Source organism: Hemiscyllium ocellatum, chromosome 20, assembly GCF_020745735.1.
Source record: "Hemiscyllium ocellatum isolate sHemOce1 chromosome 20, sHemOce1.pat.X.cur, whole genome shotgun sequence".
In the NCBI taxonomy this organism is placed as follows: domain Eukaryota; kingdom Metazoa; phylum Chordata; class Chondrichthyes; order Orectolobiformes; family Hemiscylliidae; genus Hemiscyllium; species Hemiscyllium ocellatum.
This window is the reverse complement of record NC_083420.1, coordinates 26,766,988-26,790,937: the sequence shown is the minus strand read 5'-3', so window position 1 is coordinate 26,790,937 and position 23,950 is coordinate 26,766,988. Positions and strand designations below refer to the sequence as shown.

At 42.3% G+C, this 23,950-nt stretch overlaps 1 protein-coding gene across 1 annotated transcript; it reads left to right on the top strand.

Annotated features, from left to right (window-relative positions):
• Window positions 1-312: 312 nt before the first annotated feature.
• tedc1 (tubulin epsilon and delta complex 1) lies at window positions 313-22,683 on the top strand. Its single transcript, XM_060840233.1, has 8 exons — window positions 313-513; window positions 5,993-6,071; window positions 7,430-7,632; window positions 14,855-15,022; window positions 17,083-17,181; window positions 18,694-18,780; window positions 19,621-19,818; window positions 21,282-22,683. Exons 1-8 carry the CDS (start codon window positions 382-384, stop codon window positions 21,651-21,653), a joined length of 1,338 nt encoding a protein of 445 aa, XP_060696216.1. The 5' UTR covers window positions 313-381; the 3' UTR covers window positions 21,654-22,683.
• Window positions 22,684-23,950: the final 1,267 nt, after the last annotated feature.

The following is a 23,950-nucleotide window of genomic DNA, read 5'->3' as shown; positions in this document are numbered from 1 at the left end:
CCTCGCTGGCTCAGCGTGCACTTTTTGTTTGATGAGTGTCAATGTAATGCAATGGAACCTTTCCCTACGTTAATTGTTATATTTTATCGTCAAGAAAGCACCTGTTGTGTTCTTCCAGCAGCCTGAGCCACGTCAGAAAGCCGCAACAAAACAACCATCCCGGACTTTAGTAACATCTCCATCAACACTTTGTTCAATATCTGCCATACTGCATACAAGTTGAACGGGGCAAGAGTTGGGTGATAAAAGTTGTGACGAAGTGGCTCCTCCGGTGGGGGCGCTACAGTGGGAGGACCAAAGTGCGGAAGTGTCTTCATCTCGAGCGTGTCAGTTTAACGGCTGTCTGGGGCGCGGGGGAGGGGAGCGCGCGCGCTTTCAGCAATGAAAATTAAGGAGGCGATAGCTGCTCTGTGTAAAGTGCTCGTCGGGATACGGGGAAGGGACGGGGCGGCTATTGCTGTCAATATCAGTCCGGAAATGTTTCGTAAGGCCAAGTTCAACCGAAATGAAGTGGTGAGAGATTTCGGAGAGGAAGGGTGGGATCGATTTGCATTGGTTGCCCGTACGCGAGACCAATGAGAGTGTGAATCTGGCGGGGGTGGGTGTCGACATAATGATGGACATATTGGACTGCTAATGTGAAAAATCACACAACAGGTTATAATCCAGCAGGTTTATTTGGAAGTGTTAACTTTCGAAACATTAGGGTCTCCTCCATCGCCAAATACTTAACCACCCCCCACGCTGCCTGGAGGAAGAACTTATCTTCTGCCTTCGGACCCTAGCAGGTTAGATCTCATGGAATACAGGGAGAACTAGCCATTTGGATACAGAATTGGCTCAAAGGTGGTGATTGAGGGTTGTTTTTCAGACTGGAGGCCTGTGACCAGTGGAGTGCCACAAGGATCGGTGCTGGGCCCTCTACTTTTTTTTTAGATTAGATTAGACTTACAGTGTGGAAACAGGCCCTTCGGCCCAACAAGTCCACACCGACCCGCTGAAGCGCAACCCACCCATACCCCTACATTTACCCCTTACCTAACACTACGGGCAATTTAGCATGGCCAATGCACCTGACCCACACATCTTTGTGACTGTGGGAGGAAACCGGAGCACCCGGAGGAAACCCACGCAGACACGGGGAGAACGTGCAAACTCCACACAGTCAGTCACCTGAGTCGGGAATTGAACCCGGGTCTACAGGCGCTGTGAGGCAGCAGTGCTAACCACTGTGCCACCGTGCCGCCCAATTTTTTGTCATTTACATAAATGATTTGGATGTGAGTGTAAGAGGTACAGTTTGTAAGTTTGCAGATGACACCAAAATTGGAGGTGTAGTGAATGGTGAAGAGGGTTACTTCAGATTACAACAGGATCTGGACCAGTGGGCAGAGAAGTGGCATTTGGAGTTTAATTCAGATAAATGCGAGGTGCTGCATTTTGGAAAAGCAAATCTTAGCAGGACTTATACACTTAATGGTAAGGTCCTAGGGGATGTTACTGAACAAAGAGACCTTGGACTGCAGGTTCATAGCTCCATGAAAGTGGAGTCGCACGTAGATAGGATCGTGAAGAAGGCATTTGATAGGCTTTCCTTTATTGGTCAGAGTATTGAGTACAGGAGTTGGGAGGTCAGTTGCAGCTGTACAGGACATCGGTTAGGCCACTGTTGGAATATTGCGTGCAATTCTGGTCTCCTTCATATCGGGAAGATGTTATGAAACTTGAAAGGATTCGGAAAAGATTTACAAGGATGTTACCAGGATTGGAGGATTTGAGCTACAGGGAGAGGCTGAACAGGCTGGGGCTGTTTTCCCTGGAGCATAGGAGGCTGAGGGGTGATCTTATAGAGGTTTACAAAATTATGAGGGGCACGGATAGAATAAATAGACAAAGTCTTTTCCCTGGGGTCGGGGATTCCAGAACTAGAGGGCATAGGTTTAGGATGAGAGGGGAAATATATAAAAGAGACCTAAGGGGCAACTTTTTCACGCAGAGGGTGATATGTGTATGGAATGAGCTGCTAGAGGATGTGGTGGAGGCTGGTACAATTGCAACATTTAAGAGGCATTTGGATGGGTATAGGAATAGGAAGGGTTTGGAGGGATATGGGCCGGGTGCTGATAGGTGGGACTAGATTGGGTTGGGATATCTGGTCGCCATGGACAGGATGGACCGAAGGGTCTGTTTCCATGTTGTACATCTTTATGACTCTTTGACTCTATGACCCCCCAACCACATGGGATCAATGTGGATTTCACCAGTTTCCTCATTCCCCCCCCCAACCTTATCCCAGATCTAACCTTCCAACTTGGTACTGCCCTCTTGACCTGTCCTATCTGTCCATCTTCCTTCCCAACTATCCTCTCCACCGTCATAACTCTGAGCTATCACCTTCACCCCTGACTTTCACCTACCTATGGCACTCTCAGCTACCTCCCTCCACCACCATCCCACCTCTCACATATTTCTCAGCTCCCTTGGTCCACAAGCCTCATTCTTGATCAAGGGCTCATCCCTGAAATATGGATTCTCCTGCACCTTAAGTGCTGCTGACCGGCTGTGGTTTTTCCAGCACCACACTCTTGACTCTGATCTCCAGCATCTGCAGTCCTCACTTTCTCCTAGTTGATTTTTAACTTTGTCCATGCCAGTCCAACACCAGCTTCTCCAAATCATGGACAGCCTATGGAAGATATCCAGGAGTGGGCTAATGGAATGTATGAAATTATTTGATTGTCTCCAGGTTCAACCAAAGCTGGCTACAGCAGTTATGTATCACTTTTTTTTTTGAAAAATGCCTTTTCTCAAAAAAGAGAACAACCCAATCTTTGTCGGAAGATCCTCATCAGAATTCTTTATTGTATATTCCGCACTACATTGTAGTTTCAACAGTAAAGACAGATTTCCATTTCAACGCCTTATTTTCCTTTGCACAGTGGGTTTAATTATAGTCAAGATTAGAGTGGTGTGAAAAAGCACAGCAAGCCAGGCAGCATCCGAGGAGCAGAAAAATCACCGTTTCAGGCAAAAGCCCTTCATCAGGAACGAGGCTGGGAGCCTCTGGGTTGAAGAGATGAATGGGAGGGGGGGTGGGTTGGGGATAAGGTAGCTGAGAGTGCAATAGGTAGATGGAGGTGGGGGTAAAGGTGATCGGTCGGAGAGAGAGTGGAGCGGATAGGTGGGAAGGAAGATGGACAGGTCAGGAGGACAATGCTGAGCTGGAAGGTTGGAACTGGGGTAAGGTAGGGTGAGGGGAAATGAGGAAACTGGTGAAGTCGACTTTAATGCCATGGGGTTAAAAGGTCCTGTGGTGCAAGATGAGGTGTTCTCCCGCCAGGTTTTGGGTGGTGAGGGAGTGGCGGTGGAGGAGGCCCAGGACCTACATGTCCTCGGCAGAGTGGAAGGGGGCATTGAAATGTTCGGCCACGGGGTGTTGGGGTTGATTGGTGCGGGTGTCCCGGAGATGTTCTTTGAAGCGCTCTGCAAGAAGGCGTCCGGTCTCCCCAATGGAGAGGAGACTGCATCAGGAGCAGCACATACAATAAATGATGTGTGGAAGTGCAGTGAAACTTTGGATGTAGGTGAGGGGGAGGTGAGGTGTAGGCACAAGTTTTGCAATTCCTGTGGTGGCAGGGGAGGGTGGGTAGTTGGGTGTGGACTTGACCACGTAGTCGTGAAGGGAACGGTTTTTGCGGAAAGTGGATAGGGGTAGGGAGAGAAATATATCCCTGGTGGTGGGGTCCATTTGGAGGTGGCAGAAATGTTGATGGATGATGTGATTTATGCGAAGGTTAGTGGGATGGAAAGTGAGGACCAGAGGTCCCCAGCCCCACCCCTCCTCCCATTTATCTCTCCACCCCTGAGTTTCCCACCCTCATTCCTGATGAAGGGCCTTTGTCTGAAAGTCGATTTTCCTGCTCCTCGGATGCTGCCTGACATGCTGTGCTTTTCCAGCACCACTCTAATCTTGACTCTGATCTCCAGTTTGTGCAGTACCCACTTCTGCTTGGTTCTAACCATTGTCATTTTCTAATGCAAACTGGATTTTAAATGAGGAATGTTCTTCAAATACTTGAGGTTTTGTTTGCAGATTTTTAAAGTAAAGATTGGTAGAAGATGCCACAAATTAACTGCTGTTACGTTCTTCAGCGTTAATTGGTAGTTACCATTGGGGCCCTGTTTTGCTACATCTTCTGATGCAGCTTGTTATTAGATACCGTGTCAGTCTTCAGTTGTTATCCAGAGAAAAAAATTCCCTCCTGGAATAAATCTCGTTCAGGGAGCAATCGTCATCTGTGACAAATATCTTTCATTGAGAGATATTCTCTTCATCTCAAAAGTATCACTAAAACCAACAAAAGCAACATGCATCATCTGATGATATCCACCTATCATTTATATATTAGTCTATTAATACTTTATTTGTTTAAAAAAACTAATAAACTCATGCCTGCTTATGTGGTAGGTAATATTTGCTGATGGTTTCTCAGAAAAAAACTTTGATGCAATTAATTTGTTTCCATTGGATCCAGATCAAAGTATCTGGCTGAGTGCCTGGAGAAGACCTGTACTCTGTGCAGAAGGCCAACCAGCTGAATTTGAGAGAAGAGAGAAGTCTTCGTGGCATTTGTAGCCCCTAGTTATCAACTACCACAATCATACGTTGGGCACCTAAGATGCATTGGACAGTCTCTATCCATCTTATTGGAGTGAGAAAATTGCATTTGGAGTGAAATGCCAAGCCAGTTAATTACTAGGCACAGGTACAAAGAGATTTGCAGAGTAGCACAGTTATTCTAATAAACTCCAAATACAAAAAAAAAGAGAAAAAGCTTGAAAGGATATGGGAATGCAAAGTAAATTAGTCTATTGCTAGCTGAAATCCAAATCCGTCAGACCTCCTACAGAAAGAATCACAATTAGCCCTATCACTGTCCTACTGCAACTTCACTGAGGAAGGAGGCAGATAGAAGGAAAATAACAGAAAATATGTTTGGATGGATTGAGCTGATAATGATTACTACTAGGCCACAAACTCATCTGGCCACTTGCCTATAGTAATAGATGTCACCATTCTTCACTAGTCATGATTTGGAGTTGCCAGTGTGAGACTGGGATGTACAAAGTTAAAAATCATTAGGTTATAGTCCAACAGGTTTATTTGAAAGCACTAGGTATCGGAGAGCAGCTTCTTCTTCACATGATTGTGGAATATAAGGATACTCCACAATCACCTGATGAAGGAGCAGCGCTCTGAAAGCTAGTGCTTCCAAATAAACCTGTTGGACTATAACTGGTGTTGTGTGATTTTTAACCTTCTTCACTCGGTTTGACTTGATTCACTTGTTCCCTTTACAATCCAGATGGGAGTGTAAAGTACTCAAAATGCATACCTTCCATCCCTGGGAATGCTGGCATGATATACATAAAGACCTAATGAAATCTAATGTTTCTGCATACGTTGAGTGGTGTGCTACCAGGAAGTACCACTCAACTCTATAATTCCTGTTCACAACATATAGCACACAGTAAGACAGTTTTACTTTGTTTTTGGAGAGGGTTCTCTGATAGCAGTTGAAACCTGGGAATTGTGATGGAGAGGGAAATGGAATTGAAAATCTGGAAATTTGGAATACCAGGATGTTTGGTGAAAAATCCAAGATTTCTAATCACCATAATGCAGGGTTGAGAAAAAGACGTGGAGAGGGGATTTCCGTAAGACGGAAGAACTGGATTCTTGGGGGTTGAGGGGGGGTGCAGTGGAGATGATGATGGAATTAAGTTAATGGAAGAGAAGGAGGTTAACATTATGAGAGGAAGAGAACAGCGCAATCAGAATATACACAGGATGATTGGAAGGGATTGGAGGAGGATGGCCCAGGACCTAGGCAGCACAGGATGCAATGCAGGATAATGCCTATAAAGAAGTCCTGTGGTTCCCTGTTTAACGCTTTTTTTTCTTCATGCTTCCTCACCCTGACTTCCCAAGACCACTGAATTCTGGAAGTTGCTGCATTGGCTCCTGAAGCTGGTCAATGAGGACAAGCCCTCTGAGGTCTTAGAGTTGGGTAAGAAATAGTCCTCTTTTGTATAGTTTATTTAAAATTAGTGGAGACCTGCAAAATATTTGCATTTGAGTTACTTGGATATCATTATTGCAGAAATAATAATTTAAACCACCATTTGATGCCACTCAGTCTTCCAATGCCACACTCATTGTTTAGTACTCTTATCAACTCCTTTTCTCGCAATAATGCTATTAGGGATAATGATCTTTCAGTATCTTTTTTGTAAGTTGTTTATTTCAGGTTTGGGAAGCTGAATTATTAAAGAAAAATGTGCATTGTCAAGTATTTTTTGCAGCCATAGAATAGCCTTAACATCCCTGGAGGTGTCGTAACTGTAGAAAATAAACAGAAGTTCTGGGAGAATTTATATGCTTTTCTTCCCATATCTGAACCCTTATTTGTAGCTGTACTTATTGGCTATGATACCCTTGCTGCTATTGCAGTTTCTTACTAATATGTAACTGCCTAAAGCTATTAGTCTGCTCATTTCACTGGATCCACCTGTTATCTTTTGCTGTCCTAACCCTGAACCTGCTATGCTAGAAATTGATCCTTGTTGTGGCAATTTTCTGTGTGGGAGAGAAAATCATCAAACTTTAGGCACACTTTATACTCCCAATTTGCACCTGCTTTTATGGCAGTGTCATATTGGCTACAGTCACTTTTCAAATGCCTTAGAAATACCTAACACTGACGTTATGCCTCCCATTACCAAATACCTATTTAAGGTACCCTCACTGAACGTGGTTGCCAATTTGCAAAGCAGATGCTCATTCCAAAGTCGGCAGTAACAAAGACAATCTAGCTGACTTACAGCCAGTTATGGGTCTTGAAGAGAACATCAAACTGATTCCCTAGAACAATAGTTAAATCTGAGGCCTGTGTACTTTTAAATAAAATTTAAATGGTTGAGGATGATTTAACTGAGATTTGCTAGGGCAGATAGCTTTTTTAAATTCCTAAAAGGACCATAAATGTTAAAATTACACTGAAGTTGCTTAGGTGTAAAATTAGAAAACACCTCTTCATAAAAAGATTGTGGAAATCTGGAACTTGTTCCAAAGACTCTGAATGCTAGTGGTCACTTGAAACTTTCAGGACAGATTAATAGGTTTTGTGGGTTAGGATGTCAAGGGATTTGGTACAAAGGTGAGTGAATAGTGTAAAGATACATTTCATGTATCCATTGTCTAATGGAACAAACTTGAACTGAATGGTCTCTTTTATTCCTGTTTGTATTTCCCAGAGTAATTTTGAAATTCAGGAAAAACATTTATTGGTAGACTTGCAGGTCTAAAACTAAGCTGCCTTTTAACAGTCTCCCTTGGTTTCTCTTTGCATTTCCTCTGCTGACACAGCTGACCAGATTAAATATGTGAAGGCTGTAGTTTGCTATTATGGTTATGGATTCATGGATTTCTACCAGCTGCCCATGGATGGCAGTCTGGGTAGTCGAGATCTCATCTTGGCTTTCTCATGGCTACTGCAGAGAATTCACCTGTTGGAACAGCTGCTGAATCTGCATAGACTGCAGGTGGAAGATGTAGCATCACTCTGCATGGTAAGCACACCCTGCAGCTGACAATGTTTAGACACAGCCACAAGGTCTGGTAGGTGACAAGAATTTGTCAAATTCAATTATCATTGTCGCAACTGATGATTATTGGGGAAGACGAGTCCCAGATTGACTTCTGGCTTTTATTTATTTAATGAGGGGTCTTTCACTGAAACATTGCAGCATCTTACGTACTAGATCTCAGTGCTACAGCGGGAGCACAGAGAGGGTGCCGGAAGGTAAGCGGAGACCAGTTTAAATTAACATTTTTCTTTTCACAGTCTATGTTTTTTTTCAACTATGAGTGGGAACCCGGAAGTCGTCAACAGAGGCTTCTGGGAAGGTAAGAAGTTTGATTTAAAAGCGCATACCTCCGAGGTTTTGACCTCAGTGTTACAGCAGGCACACAGAGAGGGGAGCCGGAAGGTAAGCGGAGACCAGTTTAAATTCACGTTTTTCTTTTCGCAGTCTGTTTTTTTTTCAACTAGGAGCGGGAATCCAGAAGTCGTCAACAGAGGCTTCTGGGAAAGTAAAATGTTTGAGTGGAGAAGGAACCCGAGACACTACACGTGTAGTGTCTCCCACCCTCCCTCCTCCTCTAACCAAACAAAAAGGACTCAGTCGGCTGAACAGTTAAGCTACTTGTGTTCTTGTTTTGGAGACTAAGTGTAGAGTTATGGCAGCGCAGGCAGTGGAATGTTCTTCCTGCAGGATGTTTGAGGTAGGGGTGACCACCGATACTCCTGCCGACTTCACCTGTAGGAAGTGCAGCCAGCTCCAGCTCCTCACAGACCGCATTAGGGAACTGGAACTGGAGTTGGATGAACTGAGGATTATTCGAGAGGGTGATAGATAGAAGCTACAGGGACATGGTTACGCCAGAGAACTGAGGTAGCTGGGTAACAGTTAGAGGTGGGAAGGGGAGGAAGCAGGCAGTACAGGGATCCCCTGTGGTCATTTCCCTTAACAATAAGTATACCGCTTTGGATACTGTTGGGGGGGATGGCCTAGCAGGGGTAAGCTGCAGTGACTGGGTCTCTGGCATGAGGTCTGGCTCTGAGGCCCAGAAGGGAAAGGGGGAGAGGAGGAGAGTGCTAGTTATAGGAGACTCTATAGTTAGAGGGACAGACAGGCGGTTCTGTGGACATGGGCGAGACTCTCGGATGGTTTGTTGCCTCCCGGGTGCCAGGGTCCGAGATGTCTCGGACCGTAACTTCAGAATCCTTAAGGGGGAGGGTGTGCAGCCAGAAGTCGTGGTGCATATTGGCACCAACGACATAGGTAGGAAGAGGGGTAGGAAGGTCATTCAGTAGCTCAGAGAGTTAGGCTGGAAGCTGGAAGCAAGGACGGACAGAGTCGCCATCTCTGGGTTGTTGCCGGTGCCATGTGACAGTGAGGCAAGGAATAGGGAGAGAGTGCAGTTGAACACGTGGCTGCAAGGATGGTATAGGAGGGAGGGCTTCAGGTATTTGGACAATTGGACTGCATTCTGGGGAAGATGGGACCTGTACAAGCAGGACGGGTTGCACCTGAACCAGAAGGGCATCAATATCCTGGGAGGTAGGTTTGCTAGCACTCTTCGGGGGGGGGTTTAAACTAATTTGGCAGGGGGATGGGATCCGGACTTGTAGTCCAGCATGTAGGTTAGCTGTTTTTCAGGATGTCCAAGAATGTAGGGAGGCTGTGGAGAAGGTAGCACTGACAGGGAATACTTGCGGACACAGATGGGCTCAAGTATGTATACTTCAACACAAGGAGTATCAGAAATAAGGTGGGTGAACTTAAGGCGTGGATCGGTACTTGGGACTATGATGTTGTGGCCATCACGGAAACATGGATAGAAGAGGGACAGGAATGGTTGTTGGAGGTTCCTGGTTACAGATGTTTCAGTAAGATTGGGGTGGTGGTTAAAAAAAGAGGGAGGGAGGTGGCGTTGCTAATTAGAAATGGTATAACGGCTGCAGAAAGGCAATTCGAGGGGGATCTGCCTTTGGAGGTAGTATGGGCTGAAGTCAGAAATTGGAAAGGAGCAGTCACCTTGTTGGGTGTTTACTATAGGCCCCCCGCAATAGCAGCAGAGATGTGGAGAAACAGATTGGGAAACAGATTTTGGAAAGGTGCAGAAGCCACAGGGTAGTAGTCATGGGCAATTTCAACTTCCCAAATATTGATTGGAAGCCCTTTAGATCAAGTGGATTGGCCGGGGTGGTGTTTATGCAGTGTGTCCAGGAAGCTTTTCTAACTCAGTATGTAGATTGTCCGACCAAAGGGGAGGCCATATTGGATTTGGTACTTGGTAACGAACCGGGACAAGTGATGGGCTTGTTAGTGGGTGAGCATTTTGGTGATGGTGACCACAATTCTGTGACTTTCACCTTGGTTATGGAGAGATATAGGTGCGTGCAACAGGGTAGGTTTTACAATTGGGGGAAGGGTAAATACGATGCTGCAAGACAGGATCTGAGGAGCATAAATTGGGAGCATAGGTTGTCAGGGAAGGATGTCGTTGAAATGTGGAACTTTTTCAAGGAACAGATACGACGTGCCCTTGATATGTATGTACCTGTCAGGCAGAAAACGGATGGTCATGTGAGGGAACCTTGGTTAACGAGGGAGGTTGAATGTCTTGTAAGGAGGAAGAAGGAGGCTTACATAAGGTTGAGGAAACAAGGTTCAGACAGAGCGTTGGAGGGATACAGGATAGCCAGGAGGGAGCTGAAGAAAGGGATTAGGAGAGCTAAGAGAGGGCATGAAAAATCTTTGGCGGGTAGGATCAAGGATAACCCCAAGGCCTTTTATGCGTATGTGAGAAACATGAGAATGACTAGAGCGAGGGTAGGTCCGATCAAGGACAGTAGTGGGAGACTGTGTATTGAGTCGGAAGAGATAGGAGAGGTCTTGAATGAGTACTTTTCTTCAGTATTTACAAATGAGAGGGACCGTATTGTTGAAGAGGAGAGTATGAAACGGACTGGTAAGCTAGAGGAGATAATTGTTAGGAAGGAAGATGTGTTGGGCATTTTGAAAAACTTGAGGATAGACAACCGGGCCTAATGGGATATATCCTAGGATTATGTGGGAAGCAAGAGAGGAAATTGCAGAACCGTTGGCAATGATCTTTTCATCTTCACTGTCAATAGGGGTGGTGCCAGGGGACTGGAGAGTGGCGAATGTTATGCCCTTGTTCAAAAAAGGAATAGGGATAACCCCAGGAATTACAGGCCAGTTAGTCTTACTTCGGTTGTAGGCAAAGTAATGGAAAGGGTACTGAGGGATAGGATTTATGATTATCTGGAAAGACACTGCTTGATTAGGGACAGCCAGGACGGATTTGTGAGGGGTAGGTCTTGCCTTACAAGTCTTATTGAATTCTTTGAGGAGGTGACCAAGCATGTGGGTGAGGGTAGAGCAGTGAACGGATTTTAGTAAGGCATTTGATAAGGTTCCCCGTGGTAGGCTTATGTGGAAAGTCAGGAGGCATGGGATAGTGGGAAGTTTGGCCAGTTGGATAGAGAACTGGCTGACCGGTCGAAGTCAGAGAGTGGTGGTAGATGGTAAATATTCAGCTTGGGGCCCAGTTACAAATGGAGTTCCGCAGGGATCAGTTCTGGGTCCTCTGCTGTTCGTAATTTTTATTAATGACTTGGAAGAGGGAGTCGAAGGGTGGGTCAGTAAATTTGCAAACGATACGAAAATTGGTGGAGTTGTGGATAGTGAGGAGGGCTGTTGTCGGCTGCAAATGGACTTAGATATGATGCAGAGCTGGGCTGAGGAGTGGCAGATGGAGTTCAACCCTGTCTAGCATGAGGTTGTCCATTTTGGAAGGATAAATAAGAATGCGGAATACAGGGTTAACGGTAGGGTTCTTAGTAAGGTGGAGGAGCAGAGGGATCTTGGGGTCTTCATGGATCTTTGAAAGTTGCCACTCAGGTGGATAGAGCTTGTAAGAAAGCCTATGGTGTATTAGCGTTCATTAGCAGAAGGATTGAATTCAAGAGTCGTGAGGTGATGTTGCAGCTGTATAGGACCTTGGTAAGGCCACATTTGGAGTACTGTGTGCAGTTCTGGTCGCCTCATTTTAGGAAAGATGTGGAAGCTTTGGAGAAGCTGCAGAGGAGATTTACCAGGATGTTGTCTGGAATAGGTCGTACGAGGATAGGTTGAGAGTGCTAAGCCTTTTCTCATTGGAACGGAGAAGGATGAGGGGTGACTTGATAGAGGTTTATAAGATGATCAGGGGAATAGATAGAGTAGACAGTCAGAGACTTTTTCCCTGGGTACAACCGAGTGTTACAAGGGGACATAAACTTAAGGTGAAGGGTGGAAGGTATGGGGGGGATGTCAAGGGTAGGTCCTTTACCCAGAGAGTGGTGGGGGCATGGAATGCGCTGCCTGTGGGAGTGGCAGAGTCAGAATCATTGGTGACCTTTAAGCGGCAATTGGATAGGTACATGGATAGGTGCTTAAGCTAGGACAAATATTTGGCACAACATCGTGGGCCAAAGGGCCTGTTCTGTGCTGTATTGTTCTATATTCTATGTTCTAGATCTGGTTTTAAAAACATAACCAACATTTATTACACAAAAGAAGAAAACAAAATTGAATATAGCACTTTAAATGTAACACAATTTGAAAAATGTTGAAACAGAGTAAAATACATTATTCCATCTAGCCCACCATCAAATCTTTACTGTACCCAAACACCAGAAGAATTCACTTTTCTATCACATACATGGGTTTAACTTGACTGTTTCTTTCAGTTCTCTGTCCTGAGAGTCTGATGGCTGCTTCATTCAATATTTGTACATTTGAACTTAGATTTTCTCAGCTTTAAATAATCCCTTCAGGGTCCTAACCAAATATTTTCTGATCTGGAACCTTCAAACTAAACTGGAACCTTTACACTGAGATAACCAATTTCTAACTTTTATGAACTAACTCCTTATTCCAAGATAACGGTTTCATACCTCCAACTTTAATCAAGACATCGAGTTTACCAAGCTATGAGTGTTTTCCCAATTCAAAAAAAGTCCTGATACTTCTAGCTGAAAGCAACCTAATGCTCTTAAATGATCGCTCCATTCATTTGTAAAACTCTCCCAAAGCCATCAAATTCACATTAGTATTCCAGGAACACTCTCTCAAAATGGTTTATAAAGAAAAAGACAATACATACTGACAAATTAATTATTAAATCCCCTCATGCCCACAGACTAAAACCCACGTGCAATTAGTTCAAAATCCAAACTCTAAAATAAATGAAATAAAATATATATATCTTGCACCTGAATCTACATAATGGATAAATTTAAACAGTGACCAGAAATTACAGATATTATCTCTATGAAAATTAATGCTCTGTTCCTCAGTGCTTCACTGTGGCATTCTAAACCAAAATTTAAAACCACATAAAGGAGATATTAGAACAGATGACCCAAAGCTGTGTTAAAGAAGTGAGTATTAAAATTTGTCTTGAAAGAGAAAAAAGAAAATTTGTGCGGTGGGAGATGCAGAGTGGGAATTTCAGAGCTTGTGACCTGAGCAACTAAAGTAGCAGTTACCAATGGTGGAGAAATTGTGATCAAGGATGTACAAAAGATCAAAATTGAAGGAGTGCAGATCTCTGAGGGTTATGGGGTTCAAGGAAATTACAAAGCAATAGAGGGGGAGCAAATGTGCAACCATTTGCTGTTCTCTCTTTGTCTCTCAATCACTTCATCTTTATGCCTGTGGCTCTCTATCTTCTTTTTATCTGTTTTACTCCCTCGTGTGCACTCTCCAACTTCTGTCGAGATGTTATAGTTTACTTGCATTGCAATTGCTCGTCAGAGTTTTAGAGTGATGGAATATTGTATTGGTTTGCTTTTTTTTTAAATGGATGAAGCAATTTAGTTGTTCAACTCTGTTTCACGTTTAAAGACATCATGGCTAATCACTGACCTAACACCATATATCTCTTCTTGCGCAATATTCTTTAATAACATTGGAAAACAAAAATCTATCAATAAATCTCAGATATAAAACTTACAACTGATCCAGAATTTATAGCCATATTATGAAAATATTCCAAACCAATTGTAGAGTTATTTCCAAATTTCACTCTTGATAGGTCTGGTTCTAATACTGAGATTATGGTCCCTTCCAAGACTGTCCAAACAATAGAAGTATTTTCTCTTAATCGAGCTAATCTTTTTCTTCTGTAATATAGTCATTTTGGGGAAGCAGGAGGATATTTGGCTCTTTGAGTCCATGAAAGTTTTGATAAAATCACCCTCACTATTCTAAATTCTGGGAAGTACAAACCTAGTTTAATTCCCCTTATTTTGAATCGTAGAGTCATTGCACAGAAACAGGATCCAACTTGTCAGCACCAACCAGACATCCCAATCTGATCTAGTCCCATTTGCCAGCATTTGGCACATATACCTCTAAATCTTCTTATTCATATACCCACCCAGATGTCCTTTAAATGTTGTAATCGTACTTGTCTCCACCACTTCCCCAGGCAAATTGTTCCATACATGCAACATCCCCTGCATGAAAAAGTTACTCCTCAGGTTCCTTTTAAGTCTTTCCCCTCTCATCTTAAAGCTATGCCATTTAATTTTGGACTCTCCCAACCTAGGTAAGAGACCGTGGCTATTTACACAGTCCATGCTCCTCTTGACCTTATAGACCTTTATAAGGTCACCCCTCAGTCTCCGAATGATGGTACCATTGATGAGACAATGTTGCCATTCTTCATTACTGTTATTTTTATTGATGTAAATTTGGTGCGCTGCTGTCTTTTTTAATGCAATATTAGTTTTCCTAGAATGTGTGGTATGCTGATCTCCCCCTACTGTAAACAGTGAGACACAGCAATTGTTCAGCATATACACCATCTTCTTGTTGACCTTTTCATTATTTTTGGTTGCCATGGGACCCACATTGCTCCTTTGATTGCTTTTCAATGTAATCGTATTTACATCTGCATTTGTAAAGTAATGTTTCAACATGCAGAAGCACAGGGCAAAGAGTGTGGTCATGTCAATATCAATTGCTGGATTGGCTATTTGAGCAGCATTGTAGTGGTGAGAGCAAACAGACCCAGTGTTTAAAAATATCTCTGTATCATGGAGCAGTCACACAATAAGAAATTTGCTTTCTCCGAATTTAAAAAAAAATTGCAAGAGAACATTTGAACTGCATTTGTTAGCAGTAATTGTGATGGCGCTTCTGCTTTCAGTGCAAACAGACTCTATCATTCAGGCCCATGGAGGGATCGGACCTTCAGGAAAGCAGCCACCCAGTGGAGATGGATGTGCGATACCTGCAGTCTTTACATGGGAAGTTGCGGTTCCGCAGGAGAAATCTTTACAGTGCTCAGCAGGAGAGGTGTTCTGCTCTCTATAAGGTATGCATCACATTCTCCTTTTCGTAGCATCTCTCTCGTTCCTTACAGCATCAGGACCTGTCGGCTCTAAGTTGTGCTTTATCAGATCAGGCAGGCTGAAGGTAGCAACGCTTGTGGTTTAGCTAATACTGTGAACCAAGTTAAAATGGATTATCAGTGTTGTTTCAATCCAAATGTGTGTTTAGAACATGTGTTCTGTGAGGTTGTTATTCAGGATGGCCAGGCTCCCACAATCAGACCTCAATCTGGATTAAAATTACAAGAGAGAATTTGTTGTAACAGTTAGTTTGTTCATTCTTCAAGGCAAAGATGACTATGTTCATTATCTCGAGACAGAGTCATACAGCATGGAAACAGACCCTACATTCCAACTAGTCCACACCAACCATCTTCTGAAATTAAACTAGTCCCACTTGCTTGCATTTGTCCCATATCCCTCCAAACCTTTCCCATTCCATGTACTTATCTAAATGTCTTTTAAATATTGCAAATGTACCTGTGTCCACCACTTCCTCTGGCAGTTCATTCGACACATAAACCACTCTGTATTTTTAAAAAAAGTTGCCTGTTTTTAAATTTTTCTCTCACCTTAAAAATATGCCCCTAGTTTTGAACTCACCTAGGGAAAAGACCCTTCTCAATGCCCCTCATGATTTTGAAAACCTCTATAAGGTCACCCCTCAACTTCCTACTCTGCAGTGAAAACAGTCTCAGCCTATTTTTATAACTCAAACCCTCCATTACCGGCAACATCCTGATAAAACTTTTCTGAACCCTCCCCAATTTAATTATATCCTTCCTGCTGTAGCAGGCAATCAGAACTGGACACAGTACTCCACAAGAGAACTCACCAACACCCTGTAAACTCAACTTGACATCCCGACTCCAATACTTAAAGGCTTAAGCAATGAAGGCAATCAGGCTAAATGCCTTCTTAATCACCCTGCCTATCTGTGATATAAATTCCAAGAGTTATGTACCTGAATCGCAAGGTCTCTGTATTCTACAATGCTACCCAGGACCCTACAATTAATTGTGTAAGTCCTGCTGTTATTTGTTTCACCAAAATGCAATATGTTGCATTTATCCAAGCTAAACTCTATCTACCAGTCCTCAGCCATTTGATCCAATTTGAGTCATAGACATGTACAACACAGAAACAGACCCTTTGGTCCAACCCGTCCATGCCAACCAGATATCCTAACCTAATCTAGTCACACTTGCCAGCATTTGACCCTTATCCCTCTAAATCCTTCCTATTCATATACCCATCCAGATGCCTTATAAACATTGTAATTCTCCCAGTCTCCACCACTTACTCTGGCAGCTCATTCCATATGTACCAGTTGATCAAGATTTCTTGGTTATATAACTTTCTTCCATGTCCACTATACCCCCAGTTTTGGTGTTCCGAATGTTACATGGATGGCTGCTAAGACTCATATGCCAGAAAGTTCTGTGACAAATGGGACAGGATACTGCAAATTATTTAAGCTTTAAATGAATTGCTAGTTAGGATTTCTTCTCCTTGCATTTCTCTGTCTCTGTCTCTGATGCGCTTGTTTTTGAAGGAGTTCATACCCTTTCTTTTTCATTTGATTATGCTACATGATCCTGGCTGAAGCTTCTTATAATGCCCTTACAGTACTTCCTTTGACTGCATGAGAACACACCCCAGACATCAGATATCTGTAGAAGATTCAAATTGGTAACTATTAGGCATCCTTGCTACATAACCAGTTTGACTCTGTTGTGATTGTTTCATCAATATAAGGTGGATGCTTGGCATTGCCAGTTTGAGTGAGCAACTCCAGGGTATTTTGTCTACCATCTGATCTTCACACACTTCCAAAGGTAGTTTCAGATGTTAATGATTGAGCTTCATGGAATAACTCTATGTAGAGTAGAGTGGGCAGGGATATTGCTTTCAGTTTAGCTGTCAACAGCTAGAAGCTTCTGACCATAGTATGAAATACTGCCCTTGCCAAAGGCTGAACCTTGTTTCTGTTTTCAGCACCACTGAATTAAGTCTTATTCTGATCTGTGATGTTGGATTTCAGATCCATTTATACACCAAAGGATGTAGCAGCAGCCAGAGCTTTGATCATTTGTCTGCAACTGAGGCACGTCTGATTCAAGATCATCAACAGTGCACTGAGGTGAACTAGCTGTGGCTCAGACTACTTACTCTTCTTGCAGGGTAGTACCACAAAATCCTGTGACTTTCTTATTACAAATTCATTTGTCAACCATCTCCAAAGTTAACTAAACCAAATTGTCAATATTTTACACTTTTTAGATAATTCCTAGCAACCTGTTCAGAGTTGTTATTGCACACATTAAAGCTGACTTCTTTTAAATTTTCAAGGTTTTATTTGCAAAGTACATATTGTGCAACTTGAACCCAATTAAGCTATTATCTAATCAGCTTCTTCAGAAATGTGATAATGTACCTCTATGAGACTTGAACCTAGGTCTCTTGGATCAGAAGTAGGGACACTACCGCTGTACCACAAGTGATCCTAATTTAACACATTTTTAGATATTTTTAATCATCCTTTTCAGTGGTGCTGTAATACACCTCTGGAGCAGTTGGGAGTTGAATCCAGGCCTCCTGGCTCAGACGCAGGGCAACATTCAGTCTTAGCTGACTGTCAGTGGTCTCTACTTTCGGCTGAGTGCTTGCTGAAACAAGACTTTCCCTTGCTCCTCATATTCCAGCTCTCAACAATTATTGAACCTATGGCCATTATTGCTCTCTGGTTCTAAATAGTAACATTCTAGATCTCATTTAGATGGTTGTTCTACAGGAAGTAAATGCCATTGAATGGTGTAATATTCCATGGGAGCCACCTGTAAGTTCATCTACTCATCAATTTAATGCTAACCAGGTTAGCACAGGTAGGTGTTTGAGTGTGGAAGATCACAGCTGAGGCTAATGGGTCTGACTGGGTTACTCTTCAGAGGGTCGGTGTGGACTGATTGGGCCGAAGGGCCTTTTTCCATACTGTAGGGACTCTAATCTAATTTCCTCCTCAACTAGTTGATATCCAGGGCACTTAAGTAGGGATCGCTGGATAATGATAAAGAGTGAGATTTCTGGGCACTTTTCCATTCCTAGTGAAGGAGTCTTGCGCCAGTTCTAACAGTTCTGTGGCCTCCCTGGTTAAGATCAATGAACAGCCCAGCCTCTGGTTCCAACCTAAACCTATCTTGTGCTGTGTGTTTCAGCAACTCCATGCCTTAATCACCTGTCATGAGGAGGAGCCTGTATTAAACTATAATTTGGTGCTGTGTGATTTTTAACTTTAATCACCTGTGGCACTGGGGAATACTTCCTCAACTATTAATCCACTAGCCATGATCCAAGATACAAAATCCCAGTAGCTAGACTGAATTTTACAGCAGGATGCAAATAATTGGTCCTGATTGCAGTTCTTTCAGATCTTTCTCTGATCAATTTGCATTCCCCCCCCCCCCCCCCCCCCCCCCCCCCTCCTTGACCTCTTACTAACTGTGCCTGTCTAGGTAATCTTTGAGGATTCAATCATGCTGTCATTTAAGGTGTTCTGCAACCCATCGTCCCCTGCACATATAATCACTGCTTCGGGTATCAGGACAAGACTTGACCTGTTCCTGTTCTTTTACTAATGTAATTTGCAATATTGTAGTTTGTGCAGCTGCTGGAGCATGAGAACATACAATTGGAAGCATACCTGGAGTGGAAGCGGCTGGAGCCCATATATTGGCAATGGATGGTAAGAGAGCTTTCCTGTACACAGCAAATGAGCAGGAATGTTCCTAATTTAAATCCTGCATACTATACGCTCATAATGTATGGACATAGATAGCATTGTTGGACTTCTAGTTGAAATGAATTTGTGCAGATTTGCCCCACAATATTGTAAATTAAAGAGTTGATTTTACTAAATTGAACTGAATGGTCAGAAATTTGGAGGATAGTGCCCAAGATTTCTTGATTAAGAATTCCCAGTCACTGAGGCTCTTCCACAGGAACTCTGTTGTAAATTCAACTCAACTTTTCTGATTAAATTGGTAAGTTGTACAGGTTTGTAGGAGTAACCTGTCAAAAAGGAACAAGACTTCACCTTTTGTCTTAATGCTTTAAACACAGATCACCAGTGTTTCAGCTATTATTTTGAGTACTTTATGGCTGTAACTGATGTAGAACCTACAAAAAGAATATCAGCCGTGGTTTTGCTGATTCAGTCCTCCTGAAATCTACATTGAGACTCATTACAAATTACATATCGAAATAGAAAATATTCCCAAAAATCTTGCAAGCTAACCAATACTTCTGGCTTCAGCAGGAATGTTTCATGAGGTTTCTTATTTTGCTTCTCCTTTTCTCTTTCTCCAGGAATTCTGTGTTTCTCTTGCTGCTGAGAATATGACAAATTATGTCTGGAGTATGCTTCCAGTATTCACAAGGATTGTAAATATTAGGCTGTAGATTTAAAAGAGGACTTTTAGGGACAGTAGGATTGTTGCTGTTCAACTTAGTCTTCAAGATAAAGGGAGAGGTGGGAACCAATCCAATACACAATGAGATTACTAAATGTCTTGTTCCTTCTCAGGAAAGTGTGCTGTCTGCCAAGCTGCAGGATACCCAAGAGGTGCTGAATCTAAACTTCACTGCAGTCACTGCCCCCTCATTCAATCGGAGGGAGAATTGCAAGGAACCTGATGCCTTCAGGAAAACAAACAAACTTTACGCTGAGCTACTGAAGCTGCAATCAGAGATACAGGACCGGAGATTGGTGAAGAATGAAAGGGTAACTATTTTATGTATTTTTGAGTGAAACATTGCACTGTTTGTTTGTTTGGAAAATCACCTCCAGTCAGGTGTACAGTCCTACATTCTAATCATTCCAGGCAACTGTGGAACTATCCTTTGACATAAATTCAGATTTGTGAGGAACATTCTATGTTTTTTTTGACGATAAAGATATCTCTATCCATGAGAAGCCAACCGTAGGCCTATTTCTTGAACTGTTGCTATCTGTATAGTGATCAAGCTTTTGCAGTGCTGAAAACAAGGCTAAACTGCTTTTAATCAGGAGAGAATTGGATAAGGGGGTCACTTGTTCATTCACTTATCTGTTATTTCTTGGAGAATTTCAGAATTAATTAATGTATCTTAGTAAGGGAAGATCTTTTTAATACAAATATTTCAAAGGAGCAATGACCCCTTACTCAACTCCTCTCTGTGATGAATCATTTTATGCTCCAGCAACTTTATGTAAAGAAATACTTCTGACCTCTCTCCTTATCCTTTGTAACAACTTAAATTGATGACCCATATCACTGTAGCAGAGTGAATAATTTCTTATTAATTTCATTAAAAGTGTCATTTTTATAATAATCTCTATTACATATTCTCTTCACATTCTCTGCTCCATACAACTAATCCTAGGATCTCGAGTTTCTCTCATACCAAGGTTCTTTGCACCTGGTATAATCCTACTGCATCTGTGTCCTACTTTCTACACATGATAGGGGTGCACACTGTAAGGAATTATAATATCCCACTCTATGTCCAGAGCTATCAAATATTAAAATCTTAGCAATACCTTCGATCACCTACATCAGTGCATCCTACAAGTGATCCATCATTGTGCATCAGGATGGGACCTAGTCTCTTGTCGAGTCCTAACATTTTTCTCAGTAAATATGGGCTGTCAACTTTGATCAGTGTGGCACCAAAACATCTGGCTAACTTTTGCTTTGTCTCCTGGTTGTAAAATACAGTGTGGAAGCTTAAAGATTCAACACATTGAGCCACTTCCGTCAGCAACTCTTTATCTCACAGTTAGCATGGGTAATTAATGGATGATTATTCTTTTCCTTGGAAACTAGTGTCTCTCTCCAGAGTTCTCCTGATCTTCAGAATGCAACAGGTCGGAGCAAGCGAGATGGAAATGATTTCAAAATCAAGAAAGGGCGCATATTATTGTATTTCACCTCCCAACTTTATTAATGGTTTTGTGCTTGATTACTGAAAACACTATAAGTTGGATGTCAGTCTTTGCATATTTTCTGCTGAATGAGATTGTTGTAGTTCAAAATCCATTCTAGAAACTTGAGAAAAAACCCAGGATTTGGGACTCTGCTGTCAAAGGGTCAGTACTTAAGGCACTGTTGAGGCAGTGGAATCTCTGAGTTCATGTCCACTTAATTGTGAAGTATTGTGATTTGCATTGCAACTTCTGACCTCTATGTGCCTGTATTTCTGCAGATTAAAGAGCAGGAGCGAAGTATGGGAGATCACCTGGGATGGCATGAAGCAGTGTTCCTGACATGTAATCTGGAGCAGAAACTGGCAGCAGTACAAGCCAGAATGAGCCAAGAGAGAAGACGACATGGCCAAGTCAGATTGGCATTGAGAATCAACTCTACTCTCACTCCTTCCAGAAGTAAGCCTCCCACTGCCCAACAACATATCAGCTCTGTGAGTCTCACTGCAACAGAAATGATCTCACAGCTAGAAGCTGAAGCAATCCTATTAAAGAAGGAACTCCAAGAATTGCAGCAACTCTCCAAAGAGGCTCTTGGAGAGATTTTGGAACATCTGGATGGAGTAATATGCATTCCACCAACGCCGCGATGAGGCTCTGGGAATTAATAGAAAAGTTAGTGACAATACAGTGACTTTTGGGCAGATCATATACAGGCTAATTCTGCTTACTACTTTCATTCGTGGACTTATTCTCTACAGTGAGAGATAAAACCTCCATAGGCATCTGATTTTGGTTGTGTTAATGAAAAGGTGCTAACAGGAAGACGACAATTAGAGGAAGGTGCAAGGTTGTACATTCTCACCTCCTAGTGGCCTAACATGCAGTGACATGGATGAAGGCCAAGATTGGATTGTCAGGCTGTGCTTATAGTCAGTGGATGTGTGTTGTGCACATTGTTGTGAAGAATTGTTGTGCACATGTCACTGTATTAGAAAGACAAATCAAACATTGAAGAATCTGTCAGTCATGATGTGATTTTTTTTTAAAACTTATTTGCTCTGTTGCATATTTTTTGGAGGCAAGGTGTCATGATTTACTTTGAATAACCCTATGCTTGCTTGAAATGTGTTAACCACAGAAGGAAGCCATTTAGTCCCACAAGTCTGTTCAACCACTCAATTAGATCTTTGCTGAAATGTCTTTCGGAAGAGTTCCAGAATCTCCATATCCTTTATTCAAAACACTGAGCAACTTGGCTCTAATTTATTCTGGACTTCTGTTGTCTAAAAGAGCATTTCTTTCCTCGATTGTACTGAACCATATTGATCATGCAATTTCATATTAATGAACATTTTTATCCCCTATAGCTATTCTGTACAAATAGGATAGGTTAGACTGTAAAGCGTTGATGAAACATCAAAGTCCTTCTCAGGCCTTCAATCAGAAAGGTAGGCACAAACATATCTAGTAGCTTGTGTTTGAGGAGCTGGATTGCCTGACTTGGCGCCTCTAATCAAACATCTTAAACTCCATCTTACTGCAATCAGCCATCCTAAACTGGTTTTTATTCAAAGTCAGAACTATCTTGAACTTTGTTCCTGTGTCTTTTTTTCTTGTTTTGATTTTGTACTTGTTGAAAATATCACCATAAATTATTAAAATTCTTCAGGCAAAAATAAAGAAAATAATCTTGAGAAATAAATTGTGATTCATATGTGATGTGCATCTGGGGTCATTTGTTGAATGTTAAGTCAACTTGGTACAAAACAGTTTTTCGACATTATAAAAATTAACTATTCCTCCAATGCCTGCATCATTTTTCAAATGTCAGTTAAACATCTTAACCTGTTCATTAATCATCCTCCGAGTAGTATTTATAGGATTTGAGATGGTGTAAATCTGGCAAGAACGAAGTTGCTGCACTCTATCTGTGATGGTTCTAATGCATTTCCTGATGCTAGAGACTTAGACGTTTAATGTAAAGATCAGTTTCAGAATTTCCAGATGATACGGAATATGTGCGTGAATAGTGATGAGATTAGTGTAGAACTTCAAAAGGACATGGGATGACGGAAAGGATAGAAAAGTGGCAGATGAAATTTTAATGCAGAGAGATGTGTGATTTATTTTGGTAGAAAGAATGCAGAGACAATACAAAGTAAAGTATTCAGTTCTAAAGGGAAAATGTATATGTGCATTAAATAATTGGAGGACCCAGGGCAAGTTGAGAAAGTGGTTAATAAAACATAAAACGCTCTAGGCTCTGTTAATAAGACTTAGCTTTTCTGCTATTATACGTTTTAGAAATTTGGTTCAACTACAATTGGAGTATTTCATCTGGTTCTGGGCACCTTATTTTAGGAGGGGTGTAAGGGCTTCAGCGATGAGAGTTGAGCAATTTTGCTATTTCATGTGTCTCCGATATTGACCATTCAAAATGCCATTTTAAATATATGTTCCAATTTTTGGCACCTGTATGGGTCTTTAAAAGATCACAAGTGTCATTGAGAGCAGGAACCTACTGGGTAACTACAATGAGAGAAGCAGCAAATATTGGAGAGACTGAAGCTTCTGACCTTCCCACTCCAGCTGTTCCTGTGAGTCGAGAAGCTGGATCCCTCCCTCCCACTCTTGCTGCACCTCTGTAGGCACTATCTCTGTTTAGAGGAGCAGCTAGTGTGGGAGGGAGAGAGAATATTATTGGAGAAGCTAGAGTATATTCTGATCCTGCTACTGCAACTACGCTGTAAACCGAGCTCTTCTGGATGTTTTATTGACATCCTCCAGAAGGCTGAGGAGATTATGCAGAACGTTTGGACGCTGGAAGTAGGGCCTCTCTGCCAACAACTAGGCCAAAGCAGGCATGTGGGAGCCATTGCTTAGCCTTTCCTGGGCTAGATCTGACTACTGTCTACTTCAATATTTTAAATCGGTGCCAAGGAATTGG